The sequence below is a fragment of the Scyliorhinus canicula genome, chromosome 10, assembly GCF_902713615.1.
Source record: "Scyliorhinus canicula chromosome 10, sScyCan1.1, whole genome shotgun sequence".
Lineage (NCBI taxonomy): Eukaryota > Metazoa > Chordata > Chondrichthyes > Carcharhiniformes > Scyliorhinidae > Scyliorhinus > Scyliorhinus canicula.
The window spans coordinates 159,698,067-159,720,575 of record NC_052155.1 but is presented as its reverse complement, the minus strand read 5'-3'; the positions used below and the strand labels follow the sequence as shown (position 1 = coordinate 159,720,575).

Sequence of the window (22,509 nt, the reverse complement as noted above, 5' to 3'; positions counted from 1 at the left end):
ATTGTTTACCATGTGTTGCCCTATTATGTATTTTCTTTTTATTTTCTTTTATTTTATTTTCATGTACTAAACGATCTGTTTGAGCTGCTCACAGAAAATACTTTTCACTGTTCCTCGGTACACGTGACAATAAAAAAATCCAATCCAATCCAATCTCCCTCCATCCCAAATCTGCTAACCTGTCCCCATTCACCCAGTATATACTGTAGGCATAGCCATGCAAATAGATACTTTTGTCCTCTTTGCTATTTTTCTCAATCTGGTTCCTGCAGTTTTTAGGATATTTCAAATTTTACTGCTGCTTATTTATCGCTGTCCTCTGATATAATTTCTGCTCCTCTCTGCAATTTCCTGGTTCCCCTCCTCTTGTCAAATTAGTTCAAACCCCCCCTCCCCCCCACCCGCCCTAAAGGTACTAGTTAATCCTTTAATGAAAAAGATTGATCTCAGCTTTGTTTCAGGACAGCCCATCCAAATTGTACAGGTACTCTTACCTCAGAAGCAGCTCACCAGTGCCACACAATTCTGAAATCCTCTCTCCAGCACCGCTTCTCTACCCTCGGGTTTGCCTGTACTGTCTTCCTGTAACTACACTCATTAGTAAGTGGTACTGAAAACAATCTGAAATAACTACTTCTGGTGTCCTTTTTAAAATAATCTTTTTCTTTGCTCCTGAATCACTTGGTGAAGGACTTAAATGTCATTGGTTCCAATATAGACCATGACTTCTGGCTGTTCCCCATCCCCAAGTAGAATAGCAGGCACCTGATTGGTGATATCCTTTAACCTGTGTCATGTGAGAGTACCTTTTAAGAAATGGGTGTTTATAAATGGGTGTGTATATAAATATCTGTAGTGAGAGTACCTTTAAAAAATGTGTGTGTATTACTGCAGTGATGTCAGAGTGGGTGGAGCTGGGCTGTCTGTTAGCTTTTTACTTTCATTTTAGGCTGTTTGCTGCAGGGTGTGTTTTAGTTTCGTTTTCAGTGTTGGAGCTGAAGCCAGAGCAGGTGTGGTTCTCTCTGCCATCAAAAGATTATCTCTTGATAATTTGGTGAATTCAGAATTATAAATGTTTTCAGTAGTGACTTTAACCTGAAGTGCTCCTGTTAAAGAGTATGTTTTTGTAAGTCTTCTGGGTGTTAAAAGGACAGCGTAAGCATTCCTTAGTGTTGTACTCTTTTGGGGTTGTATTTGAATTAATGGTTGCTAAGAAGTTCACTGTTTGTTTTAAAAAGGTTAACTTGAATTCATAGAATAAACATTGTTTTGCTTTAAAAAATACTTTTCCATTTCTGCTGTACCACACCTGTAGAGTGGGCCATGTGCTCCCCATACCACAATCTATTAAAAGTTGTGGGTCAGGTGAACTCCATGATACATTTTGGGATTCTCTAATTTCCGATTTCTCACTCACCAATTTTTCCTTAATCAATTTAAGTGGTCCTCTTACCTCATGACCAAAAATTAGTTCAAAAGGACTAAATTTGGTTGACTCATTAGGTGCATCCCTAATTGTAAACAGTGCGAATGGAATTCCTTTATCCCAATCCTCTGGATAATCTTGACAATAAGCCCTCAACATTGTCTTTAATGCCTGATGCCACCTTTCTAACGCTCCCTGCGATTCTGGATGGTACGCAGTTGATTTACATTGTTTTATTCCGAAGCTATCCAGAACTTCTTTAAATAACTTTGAGGTAAAATTCGATCCTTGATCCGATTGTATTTCTGTGGGTAGTCCATATCTAGTAAAGAATTTAAGTAACTCCTCCCCAAACTTTTTAGCTGTAATATTACGTACTGGAATGGCCTCTGGAAACCGAGTAGACACATCCATTATAGTAAAAAGATATTGATTCCCACTTTTCGTTTTAGGAAGCGGTCCTACGCAATTAATTAGGACCATTGTAAAAGGTACCTCAAATGCTGCAATGGGTATTAAGGGTGCTGGTTTTATCACTGCTTGAGGTTTCCCTATCATTTGACGTGTGACATGATTGACAAAATTTAACTACATCTTAATGCAGTCCAGGTCAATAAAAATGTTTCTGGATTTTAGCTTGAGTTTTCTTTATTCCCAAATGACCTCCCATTGGTACCTCATGTGCAACTCGCAACACCTCCTTTCTATATCCTACTGGTAATACTACTTGATGAACTTCTGCCCACTTTTCATCCGCCTACATATGTAAACGTCTCCGTTTTCTCATCAAGTCATCACTTTTACGGTAATAATACTCTGGTATACACTCAGATTCCTCTTCCGTGTATGCTTTCTGATACATCCGACCCCACAACAGTGTAGCACTCCCTCGATTCTGCACCAAAGTGTCAGGCTAAATTATTCGCTCAGGTCTCTGGAGTAGGACTTGACCCCACAATTTTTAATCGCAAAGGCGGAGCGTTCTACCACCGAGCGATGGCTGACACCAGATTAGGTAGATTAGGTAAGCACTCAGTAATACAGTAGAAACATTCCACATTAAATTTCATAGTGAAGGAGAATGGTCCAAAAATTTGGAATTTCGGTATCTGAAGCAGGAAACTGCAGCTGCATCTGTGATAATTCTTTCAATTTTTTTTGTACTTTATTAATATATTTTTCCCAGTTGGCCTCTTATGTGAATATTAAACTTTGAAAATATTTGACAAGTTTTGTTTTATATTATGAAACTTATGGGGCGGGATTCTCTATCGCGCCACACCCGGAAACGGGTGCGGCACGCCCCCACCGGCAGCAGGATCCTCTGTCCCGCCAGCCAGCCAATAGGTTTTCTCATTGTGGGCACCCCCATGCTGTCAGGAAATTCATGGGTGCACTGCCGGGGGGAGAATGCAACCCATGGTCACGACTGACTGTGTGCTTCAAACCCTCTGCTTTATTTTGATGGGGATTTTTATGCATTTAGAAGCTGGAAATTGATTACTCCATGTGTTTTTAAAGAAACAATTTAGCCAGTTAATTAGGTCCTTAATTGATGCCTGCTCTATCAAGGTGAATCTATTTCAAATAATCTCATAATATATCCCAGCATAATTACAGCACAACAGTGGAATGTTAATATGCATCTACACTATGAAATGTGGCAGAAGTAGTTGCTGCTGCCATACTTGTGAGTGGAGCAGTGCAAGTAGGCGCAAGAGGAGCAGCAGCAGAGTTAGAGGAGCCATGCAAGCAGGAGCAAGAGGAGCAGCAGTGTTGGCAGGGGTGAGAGGAGCAGCAGCAGACACAGGGTCGAGAGGAGCAGTGCCAGTAGGGGTGAGAGGAGCAGGAGCAGACGCAGGGTCGAGAGGAGCAGTGCCAGTAGGGGTGAGAGGAGCAGCAGCAGACACAGGGTCGAGAGGAGCAGTGCCAGCAGGGGTTAGAGGAGCAGTGCCAGCAGGGGTGTGAAGACAGTAGCGGAAGCAGGGGTGAGACTGCAAGGCATGAGAGAGGGAAAATGACATCTCCTTTTAAAATTGACATCGCTGACAGGCAGGCAGATGATCGGTGGATGATGAGTGTTTGTCAATCCCCGTCCTACATCAAAGCCTGGTCTCCAGTCGTCATGGATTTCCCTGCCACTGGGCCAAGACCTCGCTTTGCTGGGATGGTGTGGTGGTTGGTGTGCAATGACCAACCCACGTTAAATGGATCCACACACAGGCAGCTTGCACCTAACTGAATTTCGGGATCTGGAATGTCAGGAACCTTATGGACAACAGCAATAGATCTGGACGCCGCACCGCCATCATAGTCGGGAACCTGGCGCCACGACATTGGCATGGCCACTCTGAGCAAGACACGACTGGCAGGAGAAGGCCAGTTTAAAGAACAAGGTGGCAGATACACATTTTGGAAAGGAAAACCATTGCCTCTCGAGAGTCCGCTTATCCGTAAAAAAACAAATTGGTCGTACTTCTCAACGAATCCCCCTACGGGGTGACCGATCGCCTCATGACCCTATGTCTTACCCTAGCCCAGAAGCAGCACATGATAGCCATCAGTGCCTACATTCCAACCCTAGATGGAACGGACGGGACAAAAGAGTAATCTACTCCAGTCTCGACCAATCGCTGTCCTGCATCCCAAAGGGACAGAAGCTAATTCTCCTCGGCGACTTCAATACTAGAGACGGGAGGGATGCAAACCTTTGGAAAGCGGAGTGGTTCACGCCCTCGGTGCCGGTATGGCCCACCCCACCAGTTAGGGGAGAATCCCGCCCCTTGTCTCTGAATTTTAGTTCAGTCACATAAACATTGTGCTGCTGTGCCCATGAAGAGTAAGCCCTGGGATTGTTTTCTCTGAAAGGAGACAAACTCATTTCTGTTTAAGGCTCAAGGTTTCAGAGGTGTGCTGCCAAATGATTAATGTTGTTCTTTTGCTGCAAGGCCTTACTGAAGTTTATTATCAGTAATCATTTATTTAAAATAAATTTGTTAACATGGGGGCAAAAGTTGAGTGGGTCATAACACATTAGGACACTGTCATATTGCTTTTTAAATAAATTCACGATTTTGCACTATTGCAATGAAAGCAATTGTTTTGTGCCAATGCATTCTTAGTTTAACTAATGTTGTTGCTGCAAAGTTAAATTATCCCAATTTATTGTATTATGGTTAACTTTTCTATACACCTTTGACTTCTGCCCAACAAAGCTAATGTCAAATTACATGCCAATATTTTGTTCCCTTTGATTTTTGTTTTCATAAAAGATGGATTATGAAATAAATTTTGTACCAGCTCCACCTATGTTGGATTTTATTGTACCTGTCAGTTCTGTTCCATTGCTCATTGTATTTTGAAATTTTCATCACCAATGTTACCTTTGCTGTCTAGCATTCCTTATAGCCGGTGAATGTTGCCAGTTATATGTGCTTATTCTGATGCAGTTCGCTACGATTTTATGCTTCGCTAAATAATATTTGTTTTTTTTCCTCCTCTTCCCTTGTCTCCCTACCCTTTCTCCCTTGCTTTCTTGGATTCTTGCTCCAGGAGGACAAAGTGGTCAGAATCTATTTTTCACTATATTATAATTAGCTTTTAAATTGTGTTGATGTTTGAGTTTTCTTTTTAACTGATTTTAAAATGTGTCGGCCGTTTTTGTTTTCAATTCACAAGGATTGTGAATTGAGATTTAATGATTCAGAATTAAGATACACTTTTGAAAGCAGTTTAATTCACTGGGGGAACCAGAAATACTGAAATTGCCTTATGTACAGAAATAGCTTATGAAATTTGCATTCTAGATTCAGAACACAAGTGTTGAAGTACTTCAGCTTAATATGATAGACCCATTGATTAAAGACCCATTGGTTAAACCTCTATGATGATGCAATATTTAAATGGAACTGTGATTATGGTTCTCAGCCAGAAAATGAGACACTAGTATTTACTTTGTGCCTTTAAAGTATAAAGACAATAAAAGACACTTAGCAGGAATGTTACAAGACAGCATTTGACAGCAAGCCATATTAAAAAAATATTACTGCTGATGACTAAAAGTTGTCAAATTTTAGACTAGAAGAAACGCCTTAAAGGAAGAAAGAAAGGGAGTTGAGAGGTTTATGGAGGGAATTCCAGAGCATAGTGCCTTGACAATTGAAGTCATGACCGCCAATGGTGGAACAATTAAAATTGGGGACTCGCAAAAGGCCCGGATTAGAATAGCACAGAGATCTCGGAGGGTTGGAGCAAAGTGCAGAAACCGGGAGAGGCGGGATTTAAAAACAAGGATGGAAATTTCAAGATCGAGCTGGTTGCTGCACTTGGAGCACTGTAGGTCAGTGAGCAAAGGGTTAATGGGTGAACAGAGCTCCAAATGACTTGAGACACGGGCATTAGGGTTATTTGATGAGCTAGTATAGGGCATGGGTGACCATCGAGCAGTGCATTGGGGTGGTCAAATGTAGAGGTAGCAAAGGCATGGATGAGACATTGAGCAGCAGATCAGCTGAGACAGAGGTGGAGTCAGTCCATATAATAGAGGTGGAAATAGGCACTTTTGATGATCAGAAAGGCACCTTGAGGCCAAATATAACAATACAACAGGATTCTCTCCACCCCCACCTGTGCGTTCAATGGCAGGTGGTGAGGTGGGGGGTGAATAGGCCTCACGGTAGCATGGTGGTTAGCATCAATGCTTCACAGCTCCAGGGTCCCAGGTTCGATTCCCGGCTGGGTCACTGTCTGTGTGGAGTCTGCACGTCCTCCCCGTGTGCGCGTGGGTTTCCTCCGGGTGCTCCGGTTTCCTCCCACAGTCCAAAGATGTGCGGGTTAGGTGGATTGGCCATGCTAAATTGCCCGTAGTGTAAGGTTAATGGGGGGATTGTTGGGTTACGGGTATACGGGTTACGTGGGTTTAAGTGGGGTGATCATTGTTCGGCACAACATCGAGGGCCGAAGGGCCTGTTCTGTGCTGTACTGTTCTATGTTCTATGTTCTATAATATAGCGGGAGGCCCAAAAATTGGTTTTACACCAGTGTGAATTGACAGCGGAATCTTCCACTGGTGCCCCTGAACCCCATGGTGGATTGGGAAACCTGTTGGAGTTCAACATGAAACTTATTTGCATCCCGCTAGTGGGATGCTTATCAAGGTGCAACCACACATGCCTGGTTCTCCGCGCCGCCAACAGGGAAACACGTGGGTGCCAAACACATTCGGAACAAAGTGCCTCACAGATGTCAGGACTCACCTGAACAATGCCTGAGGTTGCCCCCAGAGTTCAAGATGGAGGCTGTCGGCAACCCTGGACCCCCCCGGGGAACATCATAGCAGTGGGTGGGGGGGGGACATCTTTAGGTGGACCTTCCAGATTCGGTGTCCTGGAGTGAGTCCATTTCCCAGCCTCAAAGTGCACCGAGAGATCTGTCCTCATTTTCAGAAGGCCCACCTCCTTTCTTCAGTGATGGGTCCGTGATGTTGGGTGCCATTTCAATCTGGCGGCCAGATAGGACAGCGGACTATATGGCACCAGGCCTGTTCCACCACGGAAAATGGCATAAATGAAATGAAAAATGAAATGAAAATCGCTATTGTCATGAGTAGGCTTCAATGAAGTTACTGTGAAAAGCCCCTAGTCTCCACATTCCGGCGCCTGTCCGGGGAGGCTGGTACGGGAATCGAACCGTGCTGCTGGCCTACTTGGTCTGCCATAAAAGCCAACTGCCTAAACAGGTAGTTTCATGATTAATCCGGAGGTAATCCGGAAGGTTTGGCATTTTTTCCCACCGGCCTCTGCAGCGGGCAGTACTCCACGGCCCGTCTCCGCCTTAAGGTTTTGAACATTCTGGCTCAGCTTTAGACAGTTGCCATGGAGAGGGATGGAATTGATGACGAGGAGACAGAGTTTATGGCAGGAACTCAGTGTTTAGTTGGAGGAAGTTTCTGCTTGGAAATTTCTGCTTATCCATTCCTGGATGTTGGTCAAGCAGTTTGACAATTTATACACTTAAAAGTTCCAGACGAAGTCCCTGGATTGTGGCTAACCTTTCTGATGTTAATACCACTGATGAAATCCTAGCAATAATATGGGATGTTTCCCTGTCAATGAGATTTCATTTTAGATACAATGTGAATCTCCATGGATCATATTTCTTCATATTTGCCACATTGTTCTTTATTGATCACTGCAGTTTTTAATGCAGTATTCATATACATAAACAAAACTGCCAAACCATCTGCACAGTGCGCTTGTTTTGAATGAATAAAATGAAAATCGCTTATTGTCACGAGTAGGCTTCAATGAGGTTACTGTGAAAAGCCCCGAGTCGCCACATTCCGCCGCCTGTTCGGGGAGGCTGGTAGGGGAATTGAACCATGCTGCTGGCCTGCCTTGGTCTGCTTTAAAAGCCAGCGATTTAAACTAGCCCCTAGTGTTTTCTAGTACTCTGCACATTGTAGTGGTATCATGCTTATTTGCTTCTATGGTTTTCTGGGCAATAAGTTATTTAACCCAGCCAAGCATTGAAGAGACATTGGGAGATATCGTTATTTTTCTGTAAGTGTGGGAAAATTGAATGCCTTCAAGTTGAACTTCCTGATGGTCAATTTAAGAGTGAGGACAAGCTCCTGCCTATCACACCTTTCAAGGAATGGTGCTGGTATTTACAAATATGGGGAAAAATAATCTTTATACTTCAATAAAAATTCATTTTGCGATAGCAATGTTTTTATTTCTGATGCACTGAGTGTAATGGGAGGAGAGGTGTGTGTATGTGCCTATGCATGTGTGCGCGCTAGACTTTTGTTTCTCTGGTAAACTTAGAAGTAGAAAGAAATAGAGGGCTGGATCTTTGGCTGCACCCGCCACAAGATTGCCACAGACGGGACGGGGATCATGTGAAGGTCCGTTGACCTTGGGCGTGAACTTCCGGTTGCTAGGCAGGTGTGGCTGAAAAAATCCTGCCCAGTGAGGGGGTTCCCCCAGCCTCGGTTTCTCTGCGATGCACCTTTCGCTGGCTCGTTTTGTTGATGGGATTTCCCATTAAAGCCACCCCACGCCGCATGTAAACTCACGGGCAGGGGTACATTGCTGGTAGGAAAAGAAAATCCCAATGGCTGGAGAATTCGGGCCAGTTTATCACTGCTGTTTAGTTTGAGGATTTCAGCATCCTTCACTTAGGATTTGTGCACAAGGTCAATGGTTGTACTCAGCAAGTCTTGCAGTATCATTGGCTCAGCGCCCTGCCCATTGCTTGTGCTACTTGCATTCCATCTAAATGATGATAAATACTTAATACTTTTCGTATAGCCTCCAAATGGAGCAAATCAGATTCTCTAAGTTAAGTTTTAAGAGACTTGGTAAAGTTGCAAGTATATTCTCTGGTTCCCGAAGCTCCCGAAGATATTTATTTTTACATCTGCCTTCTTGTAGCTAAAGTCTGGTATGTGGTAAGTATGTATGTGATTATGAAAAATTTACTTCAGCTTCTGAGGTTTAAACCTGAGTCGTCAATTCCTGCTACTCAGAGGGGGAATTTTATAGATCCCCCAACCCAACTCCCCACTCCCCCAATCAGTGGGGGGAATATAAAATAGATCAGGTGGGTAGTCCACTTCCTTCCTGCCCACCCCTTACCCGGTTCCTATAATACACGGTAAGGCATCCACTAGGCCACTCACCCTTGGTTTCATTGAGACCCTTAACTGCCCAATGAAGTGGCAATTAAGACTCCACATCATTCTCCATTGCCATAACACATTGGCAGTGGAAAGCAGGCAAAAGTAGGAAGGTCGTTTTTTCACCAAAGTTGGTGACGGGGCGGACAGGAAGATGGTGCCTTCTGTATGGGTGCCCTGTGCACACATGGGGTCACACCCAAGATTGTACCTCTGCTTTTTAAAAAATTAATTCATGGGGATGCGGACGTCGCTGACTGGACTAGCATTTATTGCTCATCCCTGAGGTAAATCAAGAGAGATCTGCAGATCTGGAGTCACATGTAGGGCAGACCAAGGAAGGATGGCAGATTTCCTTCCCTGAACTACATTACATTAGTCAACCAGGTGGATTTTTACGATAATTGACACTGGTTTCCTGGTCATCTTTAGACTTTCAATTCCAAATTTTTATTGAATTCAAATTCCACCATTTGCTGTGGTGTGATTTGAACCTGGGTGCCCAGAGCTTGGTCACTGGATTACTAGTCGAGCGACAATACCACTACGCCACTGCCTCCTTTGTGTCCGCCCTGCCTCTCCTCCAAAACTGCACCTCCAGACTCGCCTTGTCCAGGATTCATGATGTTTTTGGGCCTTTCAACCCCAGCAGTGCCCACTACACATCTCTGGTGTTGATGTGACTGCAAGAACTGAGAAACAATCAGATTGGCCGGCAGTTCTTGAGGCTGGGGCTTTCTTTTGCTGAGGGGCAGAGATCTAACCCTCAGACATTTCACGAGTGGGTCCATCTGCCTACCCCACCCAACCTTCAAACCCCAATAAATTCAGCCCGGACAACATGCTTAAAAAAGATTGAGGGGGCGGTTTGCATTTCTCTTCTTGATGTTTTTTGGTCTGCTGAACAACTGTAGTTGTTTACAAAAGCAAAAGACTGAGAATGTTGGATATAATAATCTTTATTATCACAAGTAGGCTTACATTAACAGTGCAATGAAGTTACTGTGAAAATCCCCTAGTCGCCACATTCTGGCACCTGTTCGGGTACACTGAGGGAGAATTCAGAATGTTCAAATTACCTAATAGCACGTCTTTCAGGACTTGTGGAGGAAACTGGAGCACCCGGAGGAAACCTAAGCAGACACAGGGAGAACTTGCAGACTCCACACGGACAGTGACCCGGCTGGGAATTGAACCTGGGACCCTGGCGCTGTGAAGCCATAGTGCTAACCACTATGCTACCGTGCTGCACAGGATATCTGAAATTAAAAGAAAAAGTGCTGGAAATGTACGGGTCAGGTAGCATCCATGGAGAGAAGCAGAGTTAACAGGTGGAACTTTCTATCTTTTTGATCAGGTTCGGTGGTGGGTGGTTCCGTTGACTCACTTCCCACCGGCTGGAATAATGGGAAGCCCTGCTTCGAAGCTCATTAGTTATGCACAGGCACGTTTCGAGTCGAATCACCTTGTGGGTCGGGAGCTGATTTGTCTGCCTTCAGCTGGTGGGTTTGAAGGTCCCAGTGCCATATGTAAACTGCAGTCCAACACACTCATATCACTCTCTCCAGTCGCCGTGTTGCCGGGAGACCCTCTAACAGCTAGAAGCAAAAAGCAAACGGCATCTCAAAGCAGGCTCCACCCACGATTCAGCCATGAGGTCCTCGTGGAGCCTTAATCAGAGTAGGACAGGCGCAAAGACATGTCCTCTCTCTGAGGCATGGCTTCCTGGAACACAGCAACCTCACCTCTCTGGCCTGGGAGGCGATCGTGCAAGAGGTCAGTGTGGTGGTAGCCGCAGTGCAGGAAGTGGAAGAATAACCTCATGCACTCCACCAGGGTAAGTCCTCTCTCAATTCCCTCCAAGAACGAATTTTCATCAAGACCTCATGCAATCAAACAGCTACTCTCTTCACTGATCTGACACATCCATTATTGGGGGACACATCTCAACACTCACACTCTCATGGATGTTTTCACATCACCACCCTGCCATCTATCATGTTGCTCGCACTCTATCCTCTGGCCATTCTAGGGAGGGTACACCTCACACAGGGGACATGCATTTCACCCAACCTCTGCTCCATCCCTCTGATCACCTGCCTTTCTTTCGCCCACAGGCCAAGCTGGCACACAAAGAGAGCCCAGACTGGGGGAGGGAGGGCAGAGATCATTGCCCTCATCGAATTTGAGGAGAATGCAGCCGACCGGCCTGGGAGGACAGGGATCGCACCTGTGCGGAAGGGAAGATCAGCCTCTTCCCAACAGCCAAGTACAGATCACAGCTGCATCATTATATCAAATCTTGACAATCACAGTGAATCAAATGCAGTCTGATTTTACTCGTGTTCAACCGCTAAAACTATTCTCTATTTTGCACGGATGAGCGGATTAAGGCCCTCCAAGCATCTGAGCATCACTCTGAGCCCCCACAGCACGTCTGAGGATGAGGAGGCTCGGGAAGATATGTCACAGCGCTCACCTGTGCCTCCACCAGCGCAGTGACACACCTCGGTGTGGCACAGATCCAGATTAGGCTCGGGCTCACTTTCTGGGGAACACCCGCTGACATGTCCACGCAGCAGTTGGAGACGGGGGACAACCCAGGTCTCTGGCACTCAGGGAGCTGCTGGAGATCAGCCACCCACTCCATCTGAGTCAGATGATGAGCACCTGCAAGCTGCCGCCAAAGCAATGCTGGAGGTGCAACAGGCCGCAGAGCATTAGGCAGAGATTTGAGAGTCACTCAGCAGCTAGAGCGAAGGATACATGGAACAAATACATAGAAAATAGAAGCAGTAGGAGGCCATTTGGCCCTTTGAGCCTGCTCTCCCATTTCATGGTGGAGGAGTCTGTCTGCGTTCAGTCTGATGCTGTGGCTCCGACATGCGAGTACCTCAAGGTCACGGTAAGGTGGGAGACCACTAGTCCCGTATCACAGTGCTGCCCTTACACACATTAATATAGATCAAGAGGACACCAGCTGTACTGCCCCAGCAGTGTGGCATCGAGTGCAACAAGATCGACACAGCACTGTGGCAGGTAGGCTATGTATGTTGCACTGACCTTAAAGTAATAAGCAAACTGAGGCCTGACTTATGCATGCCACTCAAACTGGTTTGAGGCCAACGTAAGATGCAAGATTGGAAGGCCTGAAGAGCATCTGGCGAGCAGCTGTTTTAATGAGCATTCATGAGATACAAACGGATTCCCGCCACCAATTTTGGGGAAAACTACACCACTTGAACCCGCCATTGGGAGAATTGCAAACTGTTTGCACACCGACTTGCCGTTACGTTCTCTGTTCCTGCCCATGGGCCGGATGAGAAAACTCCGCCCAAAATTTCAGTATTTCCAACTGTATCTATCTCATTACTATGGTTGATTTTTCAGGACATTGCGCTGAGCAACATGTAATTTTCCATATAGTTCAAAGCTGGGTTTCAAGGTTTATGTTGCAATGAGTAACTTCTTGTGCCATAAATATAACTTGCAAGCAACTTAGAGCACCAAACTTCAGGAGTGATTAGTTTTTGATAAGTCAATTCTTATTTGTATGGTTGTATTTTTTCCTCTGTGCCATGCTCGAATAACTTTTAACCTGTGAAATTGTTGTTTTTGAGTAAATTAGTAGAAACCACAGAGCTACATTTAACCAGAAAGAATTTCACCAAACACATATTACTTTATTATTGAACCACATAACAATGTGCTTTAAACCTAATTGATTTGGGTGGGTGGAGGTATGAAAGCTACCCTTTTTATGATTTTGGAAGCCCAGTCAACTCTTCTTTTAGGCTTAAAGGCATTTTGCATCTCGTCAGTGCCCATCATCTCCCTACTGACCCTCATTTTTGAGGCCTACTTTGCATAATGATTGACACATGATCCCAGGATGTTACTGTTCCATCAGTGGGCGAGTGTTAATCAAGCACCACTTACCATAAAACATTTGACCTATGGCTCCACTGGGTCCAACCGTCCTTAATTAATACAGGCAGAAAAGAAAGCAATTTGTATCTTGCCACTGGAGAGAATTTAATTTATTTTCTGTGCAAACATGCTCATAGTTCCAATTTCTCTTTATTAATACTGCAGGAATCATCATTTACTGTATAGATCAGGGCAATCCACCAAGAAACACAATACATTCCCCAGAGAAATCTGCCTAAGCTTTCAAGGAGCACCTCAGCTCAGTTTGTCTTCTTTTACTCCCCTTCAACCCCCTGACCTACAGTTATTTGAACAGGTTGGATGTGTCTGTAAGCCGGATTTTAGCCAGCACGTTTCGCTCGTGGATTTTAGCCCAACCTGTCCTGCAATCCAGGCAGATAAAAGGAAAGGGGTTGCTTACCCGCTCAGGGGTCACCTGATTCCCACTTTCTGCGATCTTGTTCTGCAGCCAGGCAGTTATAATTGACTGGGAGACCTATCCGTAGACATCCCATTTGAACAGGAGCGTGGAAATTTAACTTGCTTTTCTGAACTGGAGGCTGGGAATATCCACTTGAAATCAGCAGGTCCTTCATTAAATATGCAGAATAGACTCCATTGATGTGTCTCTGGGACCTGACTGCTCGATTAGGCAGTGGCTAGAACAGAGATGCCAATACGATCAGTCCACCAGGTGAATCTAGTGGGACATGGAGTCATAGCCAAAATAGGGAAGTATATAATTCTTTGACTTATTTGTGCAGGCAGGAGCAGCTCCTCTGGGCACCACGAGGAAACTTTAGGCCTCCCCCTCCCTGGTTGTGAGATTGTCCTGAAAGTCTCATTCCAGAACTTATCGGAGATCTGGGGACTGCCCTTTGCTCCTGGCAAATGGCTTCCTGTAACCAGACATTCTGCCCAGTGTTTTAGGACAGGCAACCAACTGGGGACCAGCAGATATACCTAGGAGTTAAAAATCAGCCAGGCCGCAGGAATGCTGATGTCAGGGGGAGTTGATACTTGTGTCGGGCTCTTCCAATTTCCTGCCTATTTCCATGACCCCGAGTTGGAAATTCCTGGCCTTGAATATGTTCAGTGACCCAGCCTCCACAGCTCTCTGGGGTAATCCATTCACAGCTCTCTGGGAGATGAAATTCCTTCTCATCTGTGGCCAAATGAGACCTCCCTTATTTTTAAACTGCACCCTCTAGTTCTAAATGCCCCCATGTGAGGAAACATCCTCTCAGGGTCTGCTCTGCCAACCCCCCTCAGAATCTTTTATGTTTCATTAAGATCACCTTTCATTCTTCTAAATCCAATAAGTATAGGCACAATCTGCTTCATCTTTCCTCATAAGCCAACATTTTCATCCCAGGAATCAACCCAGTGAAACGTTATCTGAACTGCCTCCAGTGTAGGTTTATTCCTCTTTAAATAAGGAGACCAAAGATGTACGCACTCCTCTAGATGCTCTGTATAGTTTTAGCAAGATTTCCTTATGTAATACTCCACCCCCGTTGCAATATAAGCCAACATTCCACTTGCTTTGCTGTACTTGCACGTGAGCTTTTTGTGTTTCATCTACAAGGACACTCGAGTCCCTCAGTACTGCAGCATTCTGTAGCTTCTTGTCACAACATCCTGGGCTAATGCAGGGTCAATTCCAGCCCCACCTGACCCGGAGTCACAACACAACTTAGATTCTTTTGAAATACCCAATTTCCTTGGTTGAGCCCAATAAACTAGTCAGCAGGTTTGTACCTTTAAACCTCAAATAACCTTCTATTATGTACAGTATTGTAAGTAACGGGACAGAACATGGAGCTGACTATCTAATATCTCTTCCCCCCCCCCCCCCCCCCCCCAATCCAACTCACCCCACTCCCGGCACAGACAAAAACAGTGGAGAAAGGGTGGCGGAAAGGGAAATTAAATATTTATAAAAATAAAAGGATAAGGGTTTTTGATGCACTGGGATGACTTCCAGTCAATGGTTTTCTGAAGTTCAGCCTTTCGTTTTGATTCTTCTTCCTTCTTGGCTTGAGATAGTTTTCTCTGGCAAGGTCGTCTACTTTCTCCACAGTATCAGCATCACTTCAGGTTTACAGCAAGCACGGGCACTCACTGCTTCCAGAAAAATAGAGCAGTTCTTTCACTACAGCAAGAAGGAGAGGGAGAGAGAGAGGGCATCCCTTTCACTTCCAAGGTCTAAAAGCTTCTGCTAAGTTCTCTCAGAAAGAGACCACCGATTAGATTGGCCACATGGAATGTTCGGGGTTTAGGAGGCCCAGTGAAGCGAGCGAGAGTTTTATCTCATTTGAAGAATTTAAGGGCCGATGTGGTGCTTTGGCAGGAGACTCACCAGCGGGTGAGGGACCAGACTAGGCTTTGGAAGGGTTGAGCGAGCAAGGTGTTCCACTCTGGCTTCAATAGCCGGGGTGGGGTTGGGGGGGTGGGTAGCAATTGTAATTCATAAATTAAAATTTGGTTTCAGGTGGGGAAGGTTGTGGCAGATCAGGGAGGTTGATACTTAATAGTTACTGGGACCTTGGAAGGCAAGTCAGTGGTGTTTGTAATGTGTACGACGTAGCATTTATGAAGGGGATGTTGGTCACCAAAGCAGACTTGGGCACCAGTTGATCTTGAAGCAGAGGGATTTGAACTGTATTTTGAATCCAAAGTTACACCGGTCTAAGCCAAAGTCAGTGGCTCCTTCGGGGGTAGCAAACAGCATTCATGAAGGAGATGGGAGTAGTGGATCCATGGCGGTTTCTGAACCGAGGGGGGGGAATTCTCCTTCATTTCTCCAGTGCGCAAAGTATATTCATGGATTGACTTTTTCTTGATGGGAATGTCTCTGCTGCCAGGGGTGAAGAAAGCAGAATGTTCCGCGATAGTTATTTTGGATCATGCTCCACATCTAGTAGATGTGGTATTGGAGCAAGTCCAACGATCATCATGGAGGTTGAATGTGGGGCTGTTGGCAGACCTGGGGTGTTTTGCGTATGGATGTCAAGTATGTAGTGTTTAATATGCATGGGGAGGTTTCGCCCTCGGTTCTGTGGGAGAATGGCAGCATTTGTTTGCAGTGCTGGAAAGGTTTGGGATGGGGTCTAAATTTGTGTCGTGGGTACGATTGTTGTCTAAAGCCCTGGAGGCCAGTGTCCACACAAATAACATGAGCTCGGGGTATTTTCAGTTGAACAGGGGAATAAGACAGGGATGACCTCTGTCCTCCCTCTTGTTTGCGTTGGTGATAGAATCTTTGGATATTGCCCTGAGGGCTTCAGATAGATGGAGGGTGTATTTGGGGAGGTGTATAGAGTGTCCCTGTACGCTGACGATCTCCTACTGTATGTGACAGATCTGATCCCCAGCATGGGTGATATAATGAAGCGCTTTGGCTATTTTTCAGGGTACAAATTGAACCTGGAGAAAAGTGAGTGTTTCCTGGTTAATCCTCCCGGGAGTCAATCTGGGGGTGTTGCCATTCCTCTTTGTGGGTTCTCACTTCAGATATTTGGGGGTTCAGGTAGCTCGGATTGGACCTGGCTCCATAAATTGAATTACACGAGCTTGGTGAGAAGGGTCAGGACCAATTTAAGGACGTGGGGTAGTCTCCCTCTCTCCTTGGCAGGCAGAATTCATTTGGTCAAGATGAATATTTTACCAAGATTTCTGTTCCTGTTCCAGTGTTCGACTTTCTTTGGGGAAGTCGAGAAATTGATTTTGCCCTTTTGGCGGGCAAAGTGCCGAGGATTCGAAGGATAGTCCTTCAGAAGGACTGAGAGTCAGGGGCTTGCCTTTGCCGAGCCTGGTATATTCCTTTTTGACGGCGAATGCGGAAAGGGTGCTGAGTTGGTGTGGGGATCCGGAAGCTCCCTGGGTACAATGGCGTCAAAGTCATGTTGGGGGTTTGGGTTGAAGGCACTAGCAATGGCCTCCCTCCCCTTCTCAACAGTAAAATATTTAGCAAATCCAGTGTTTGTCTCCACCATGGATATGGAAACATTTATCGGCAACATTCTAATTTGGGAGTGGTAGCGAAGCTGACTCCGATCTGGACAAAATATATTTTTGAACCTGCGAGGTTGGATGTCACATTCAGGGGGTGGGAAGAGAAGGGGTTGGAGGGAATGGGGGATCAATTCTTTGAGGACCGTTTGCAAGTTTGGAGTTGTTGGAGAAATTTGGGCTCTCGCCTGCAAGTTTGCAACTTTGCAAAATGGATCTTTTTGACATTCCGTGTAGCCCCGCCAACCTCATTGATGGAAAGGGTTCTTTCGCTCGCAGGGTCAGAGGAGAGGAATACCTATGGTATCTATGAAAGGATTATGTCCGAAGATGCAGTAACTTTAAAAATAAATAAATTTAGTGTACTCAATTCATCTTCCAATTAAGGGGCAATTTAGCATGGCCAATCCACCTAGCCTGCACATCTTTGGGTTGTGGGCGCGAAACCCATGCAAACATAGGGAGAATGTGCAAACTCCACACGGACAGTGACCCAGAGCCGGGATCGAACCTGGGACCTCGGCGCTGTGAGGCAGCAGGGCTAACCCACTGCACCACCGTGCTGTCCCGAAGATGCAGTAACAATGGAGTGTTGTTAAGGCCGAGTTGGGGCTGGTGTTGGAGGATGGGGTGTGGAGGATGAGGCCCTGCAGAGGGTGAACTCCATGTCCTCTTGCACGAGGTTTTGCTTAATACAGCTTAAAGTAGTATATTGGGCTCATCTGACGAAGTCCAGGATGAGTAGGTCTTTTGCGGGAGTGGAGGACAAGTGTGAACGTTATGGGAGAGGTTCGGCTAATCATGTGCAATGTTCTGGTCATGTTCTAAGCTAGTGGGGTTCTGGGTCTCCTTCTCCTTTAGCAACATGCCAGCCATTCTGGAAATTGAACCAGAGCTCTCCTTTAGTGGCTATATTTACGGTGTCAGATTTGCAGGAGCTGCAGATGGGGGTGGGGGCTGATGTCTTGGCCTTCACCTCGCTGATTGCTCAGAGGCAAGTGCTGATGGGATGGAAGTCAGCTTCTCCATCCAGTGTCTCAATGTGGCTGGGTGATCTGCTGGAGGTCTGATACCTCAAGAAAGCCAAGTTCACTGTGGGGGGAGCAATTTGGGGGGTTCTACCAAAGAAGGCAGCCCTTTATTATGTATTTCAAAGAGCTGGTCACCGTTAATTGCTAAAGTGGGGGGTGGGGAGTGGGGTGAAGAGTCTATGGGGATTGTTTTTTTTCAGTGTGTGGGGAGGTTTGTGGTTCAGGTGTTGTGGTATGTGTTTCGGTATTATGTATAAAATGGAAAAGGTTTGAATTAAAACATTTTTTTTTAAGTTCTCTCAGAAAGCATCACCCAGGAACCAATCAGTGACTGATGTCAGGCAGAACAATATCCATGGGGCCGACCCACTAGTTTCCAGTTGACCAATCAAAACAGCCCCCTTCAAAGTTGGTCCCGAAGATCCACTTGAGAGTCTGGCTTCTCCTTTCCAAAATACAAAACCTGGGCAGCACAGTGTCCTGGCAAGCAGGCTGTTTCAACTTTGAGTCTTCTGCTTAAAGGCACATACCGATTATGGGCCAAGGGACCAAGACAATGAAATAAAAGAAATGGGAACAAAGGAAATAAACAGGAAGGACTCTTAGACTCTCTCTATTTAAATAATACTTTGATTTCCTGACCTTCCTACCAAAGTTGATAACCTCAGATTTTCCCAAATTATACTCTGCCTGCCAAAACCTTGGCCATTCATTTAACCTTCTGGGGACTCTTTGGACAGAATTTTTGATTCCCATCAAATGAGGGACTGGAGGTGGGAGGGCTGTAAAATTGCCATCTGAGAGTGCTATGTTGGTTTGCTGGCACGTTCTCATCTCCAGTCCATTTCACTGAAGCGTTCGATATATGGAAGTAGCATCCCGGTGACAGAGCATGCGCACGAGCATTGTCTCAAAACCACCCATCTGCAGCTGACAATCCGAGATGGCCTCAGCTGTGGCCAGTTTCCGTCTAACCTTTTGCAACAGTCTTGATGGAGGCACCCTCCCTTTACAACAAAATATACACTCAGGTAACGCACAAAAATCCAGCATGGAAAGTCAGCTGCAGCTAACGATAGAAATCAGGATTCCATTAAATCAAAAGAAGAGATTTTTAAAGTTACCAAAAAATGGTCAGCCTGAGAATTGGGAGCACCTTGGAGTTCTGCAAAGGTGGACCAAGATAAAGATTAAGAAAGGGAAAACAGAACGAGAGAAACAGGCGAGAAACATAAAAATGGACTGTAAACACTGATAGGTAACCAGAAAGGAAAAGCTTAGCAAAAATAAATGTGGGTCCATTACAAGTGGAGTCAGGAGAATCTATAATGGGGGAAAAAGAAAATGGCAGTGAAACTAAACCAATCTGTCTTCACGGACGACCATACTGAAAATAACCCCCAAGAAATAATGGAGAACCATGGGACTAGTGTAAACAAGGAACTGCAAGATATTAATATTAGTTTTTAAAAAATGTACCAGGGTTGACTCGGGAGTACTGGGGCTGAGTCTGCTTTATCGGGGTTGACATGGGGAAGACAAGAGGTTTAAACGGCGTTTGACTTGGAGTGCCAGGCCTTGACTTGGAAAAAACAGGGGAGCTTACTTGGAAAAGACTGGGGGTTGGCTTGGTGGGAGATGGGGGGTTTCACAGGCAGTAGTGTTTTGGAGGATGCCTTCTGCTGCCAGATCACGGGATCCTTGGAAATTCTGCGCAAAGGGAAGAGAAGCCTGGGGCATGGGCTTCTTTGTAAGGATTTCGTAGAGGGAAATGAAGCCTTGAGGCACTGTGGTGGGGGTTGAGGAGCAATCACAGATTGCTGGTTCCACTCAATTTTGGGAGCGGGAAGGGGGATTGTCTCTGGAAGTGAGATGTTGACCAGGTTAATTGAAAAGCATGTCAGTCATCAGTACTCCATTGTGGCTGAGACCATTCAGCTGTAACTTAATTGGTTTGCTTGGAGTCAAACTAGTCACACAATTTTGCCCAATTAAGCACCATTATGCATGTGAATGCCACTGATTGCTGCTCAGCATTTAGCCCTTGGGACACTGACTTCCAAAACCGCTGGTGTCATGGTGTATCTATACCATTGGCTGACTGGGCAAGCAACTACATACCCTTAAAGAGTTGGCAATGGCACACTGCCCGAGGAGAGTGTTCCTAATTCTTGGCTTTGTACTGAGGTGCTTATTCACAATGTCCCCCCACATAGAGCAGGTTAAGTGTAAAGTCTTGGAGTGAAGGTTTGTATGAAACCTGCGCCTGAAATGAGAGCTCAGGATGCAGGAGAGTGGCCAAAGCTGTCATCACTCACTCATGTGCTAAAGAGCAAGGGTGGTGTGGAGTCTTTCCAAAGCAGAAGGCAAAGTAAAGATTGGGCATCAATGTTGTGGCTGGGAGATGAACCAGTGGGTTTAGAAAGCAAGCTTCAGGCTGCGAACGGAGTAAAGGTAGTGCTTTGGAGACAAATACTAATTGTCAAGTATTTCTCTTTGACACTGCAGTGAGGAGACTGTCAGAAACATGGAGCATGATGATCTTACTGTCATTCTCCTCACTTATAGGCAGGAGGGAAGTAAGTATCAACAGAGATGCCTGGCTCGACAAAGGCAGGAGCAAATCTGTCAAGAGGAAGGGATGGCAGTAAACCACAGAGAGCCGGAGGTGCCTAATTAGACCTAGGGTCCACAGACAGTGCCCAACATATCTGCAGATGTCCGAGAACTAGTGTTGCCAAGGATTACGTATATCCGGGGAGCTGGTTAGTTACATCTATCACCTGCTGCAGGATTTGGTGCCATGGGGACTTGGAGGGCATCCACTCTCAGTGTCACTGAAAGTTACAGCGGCGCTCAATTTTTACACCTCTTTCCAGGGCTCTGTAGGTGACCTCTATGGGCAAGCCTCCGCGCACAAGTTCACCCAGGAGGTGACAACTTCGTCCATTTGACCAGGAGCAGACAAACCAGGATGCAAGAGCGATGGGATTTACTCAGATCCCTAGTATTCGCACAGGTGCAAGTTGTCATTGTCTGCACTCACTTTTCACTCAGATCTCCATGACATCAAGCTCTGAACGGTCAGGGTTTCCACTCACTGAATGTTCAGCTGGTTTGTGACCACCACAAACACATCCTGCATGTGTGTGTTTGATTCCCAGGGAGTGTGCATGACTCCTACATTGAGCCACTGTCTGAGGCTGGAGGGTTGGTGCCTCAGAGACAAGGGCTGCCCACTGAAAAGCTGGCTGCTGACTTCTGTGCGGAGGCCCCAGAATGCAGCTGAGACCAGAAACAATGCGGCTTATGCTGCAACTTGCACTTTGGTGGAACAGACCAGAGAGATGCTGAAGATGGTTTCCGGGTGCCTAGACCGGCCTGGTATGGAGCCGTGCACAACCTCGTGCAGCAACGGGGGGAGGAATTTCCAGAGGAGGAGATGGGTCTTCAATTTAAGACTAAGATGAGACGTCTTTCTGTGATGGTCAATTGTGTTTGTAATTCTGTTCCCCAGAGACCAGTGGAGGTTGGGTTATTGAATATATTCAAGGTTGTGTTAGATATATTTTTGATCAACTAGGGAGTCGGGGGTTATGGGGCAGACAGGAAAATGGAGCTGAGGCCACAATCTGATCAGCAATAATCATATTGAATGACAGAGTATGCTTGATGGGCCGAATGGCCTGGCTGCTGCTCCTTATTCTTGTGTAATGTGAGTCCACCCCAAAAGAAAGGCACTGAACAAAGCAATCCAGAAATGCATAATTCTTCATACATGTGTGGACATGAAAAAAAATATTGAACAGCATTTCAAACTTCTTTAAGTAGGAGGTATAGTTTATAGGATTAAAGAAGTAAGATAAATGTATATGAAGCTTTAGCTAAGCCGCTGTTGAAAATATGGTTCCAGTTTAGGTGCACCATTCCAGAAATGATCCCAGGGTGATATGGAGCATACAACGGAGTGTTCAACCAGGTGTGGTGAAAACTATCGACCCCAAGAATATTCCGGTTACTGTGCCCCAGAAATGGAGTCATGCTCCCAGCTAAGTTGCTTCAGTACAGCTACAACACTGGCCTTGTACCTACAATGTGAGAAACTGCACAGGTCTACAAAAACTCTGATAAATCCAACTTTGCAAACTACTGCCCTATCAGCCATCTCCCAATCATAATATGATGAAGTGTTGCCAACAGTAGTTAAAGCAGTGTCTGCTCTCCAGTGAGCTGTTCACCAACACTCTGCACGGGTTCCCTTGGGACGATTACATTGCATAAAAAATTACAGCCTTTGTCTAACTATGGTTACAAGGACAAAATTCCAGAGGGGAGGTGAGTGTGACTACATTTGATTTCAAGGCACCATTCAGTCACCTATACCGTCAAGGAAGCCGAGCAAAACCTTTTTGTGTGAATCAGTGGGA

General features: G+C 45.6%; 1 protein-coding gene across 39 annotated transcripts in view; it reads left to right on the top strand.

The window, feature by feature from the left end:
* rims2a (regulating synaptic membrane exocytosis 2a) overlaps positions 1–22,509 on the top strand; it is a 1,202,647-nt gene that overhangs the window by 326,896 nt on the left and 853,242 nt on the right. For all 39 annotated transcript variants that reach the window (XM_038810037.1, XM_038809989.1, XM_038810036.1 and 36 more), the window contains one exon: positions 4,979–4,990. In XM_038810037.1, the coding sequence (XP_038665965.1) occupies positions 4,979–4,990 (12 nt within the window). The remainder of the gene's footprint in view (positions 1–4,978; positions 4,991–22,509) is intronic.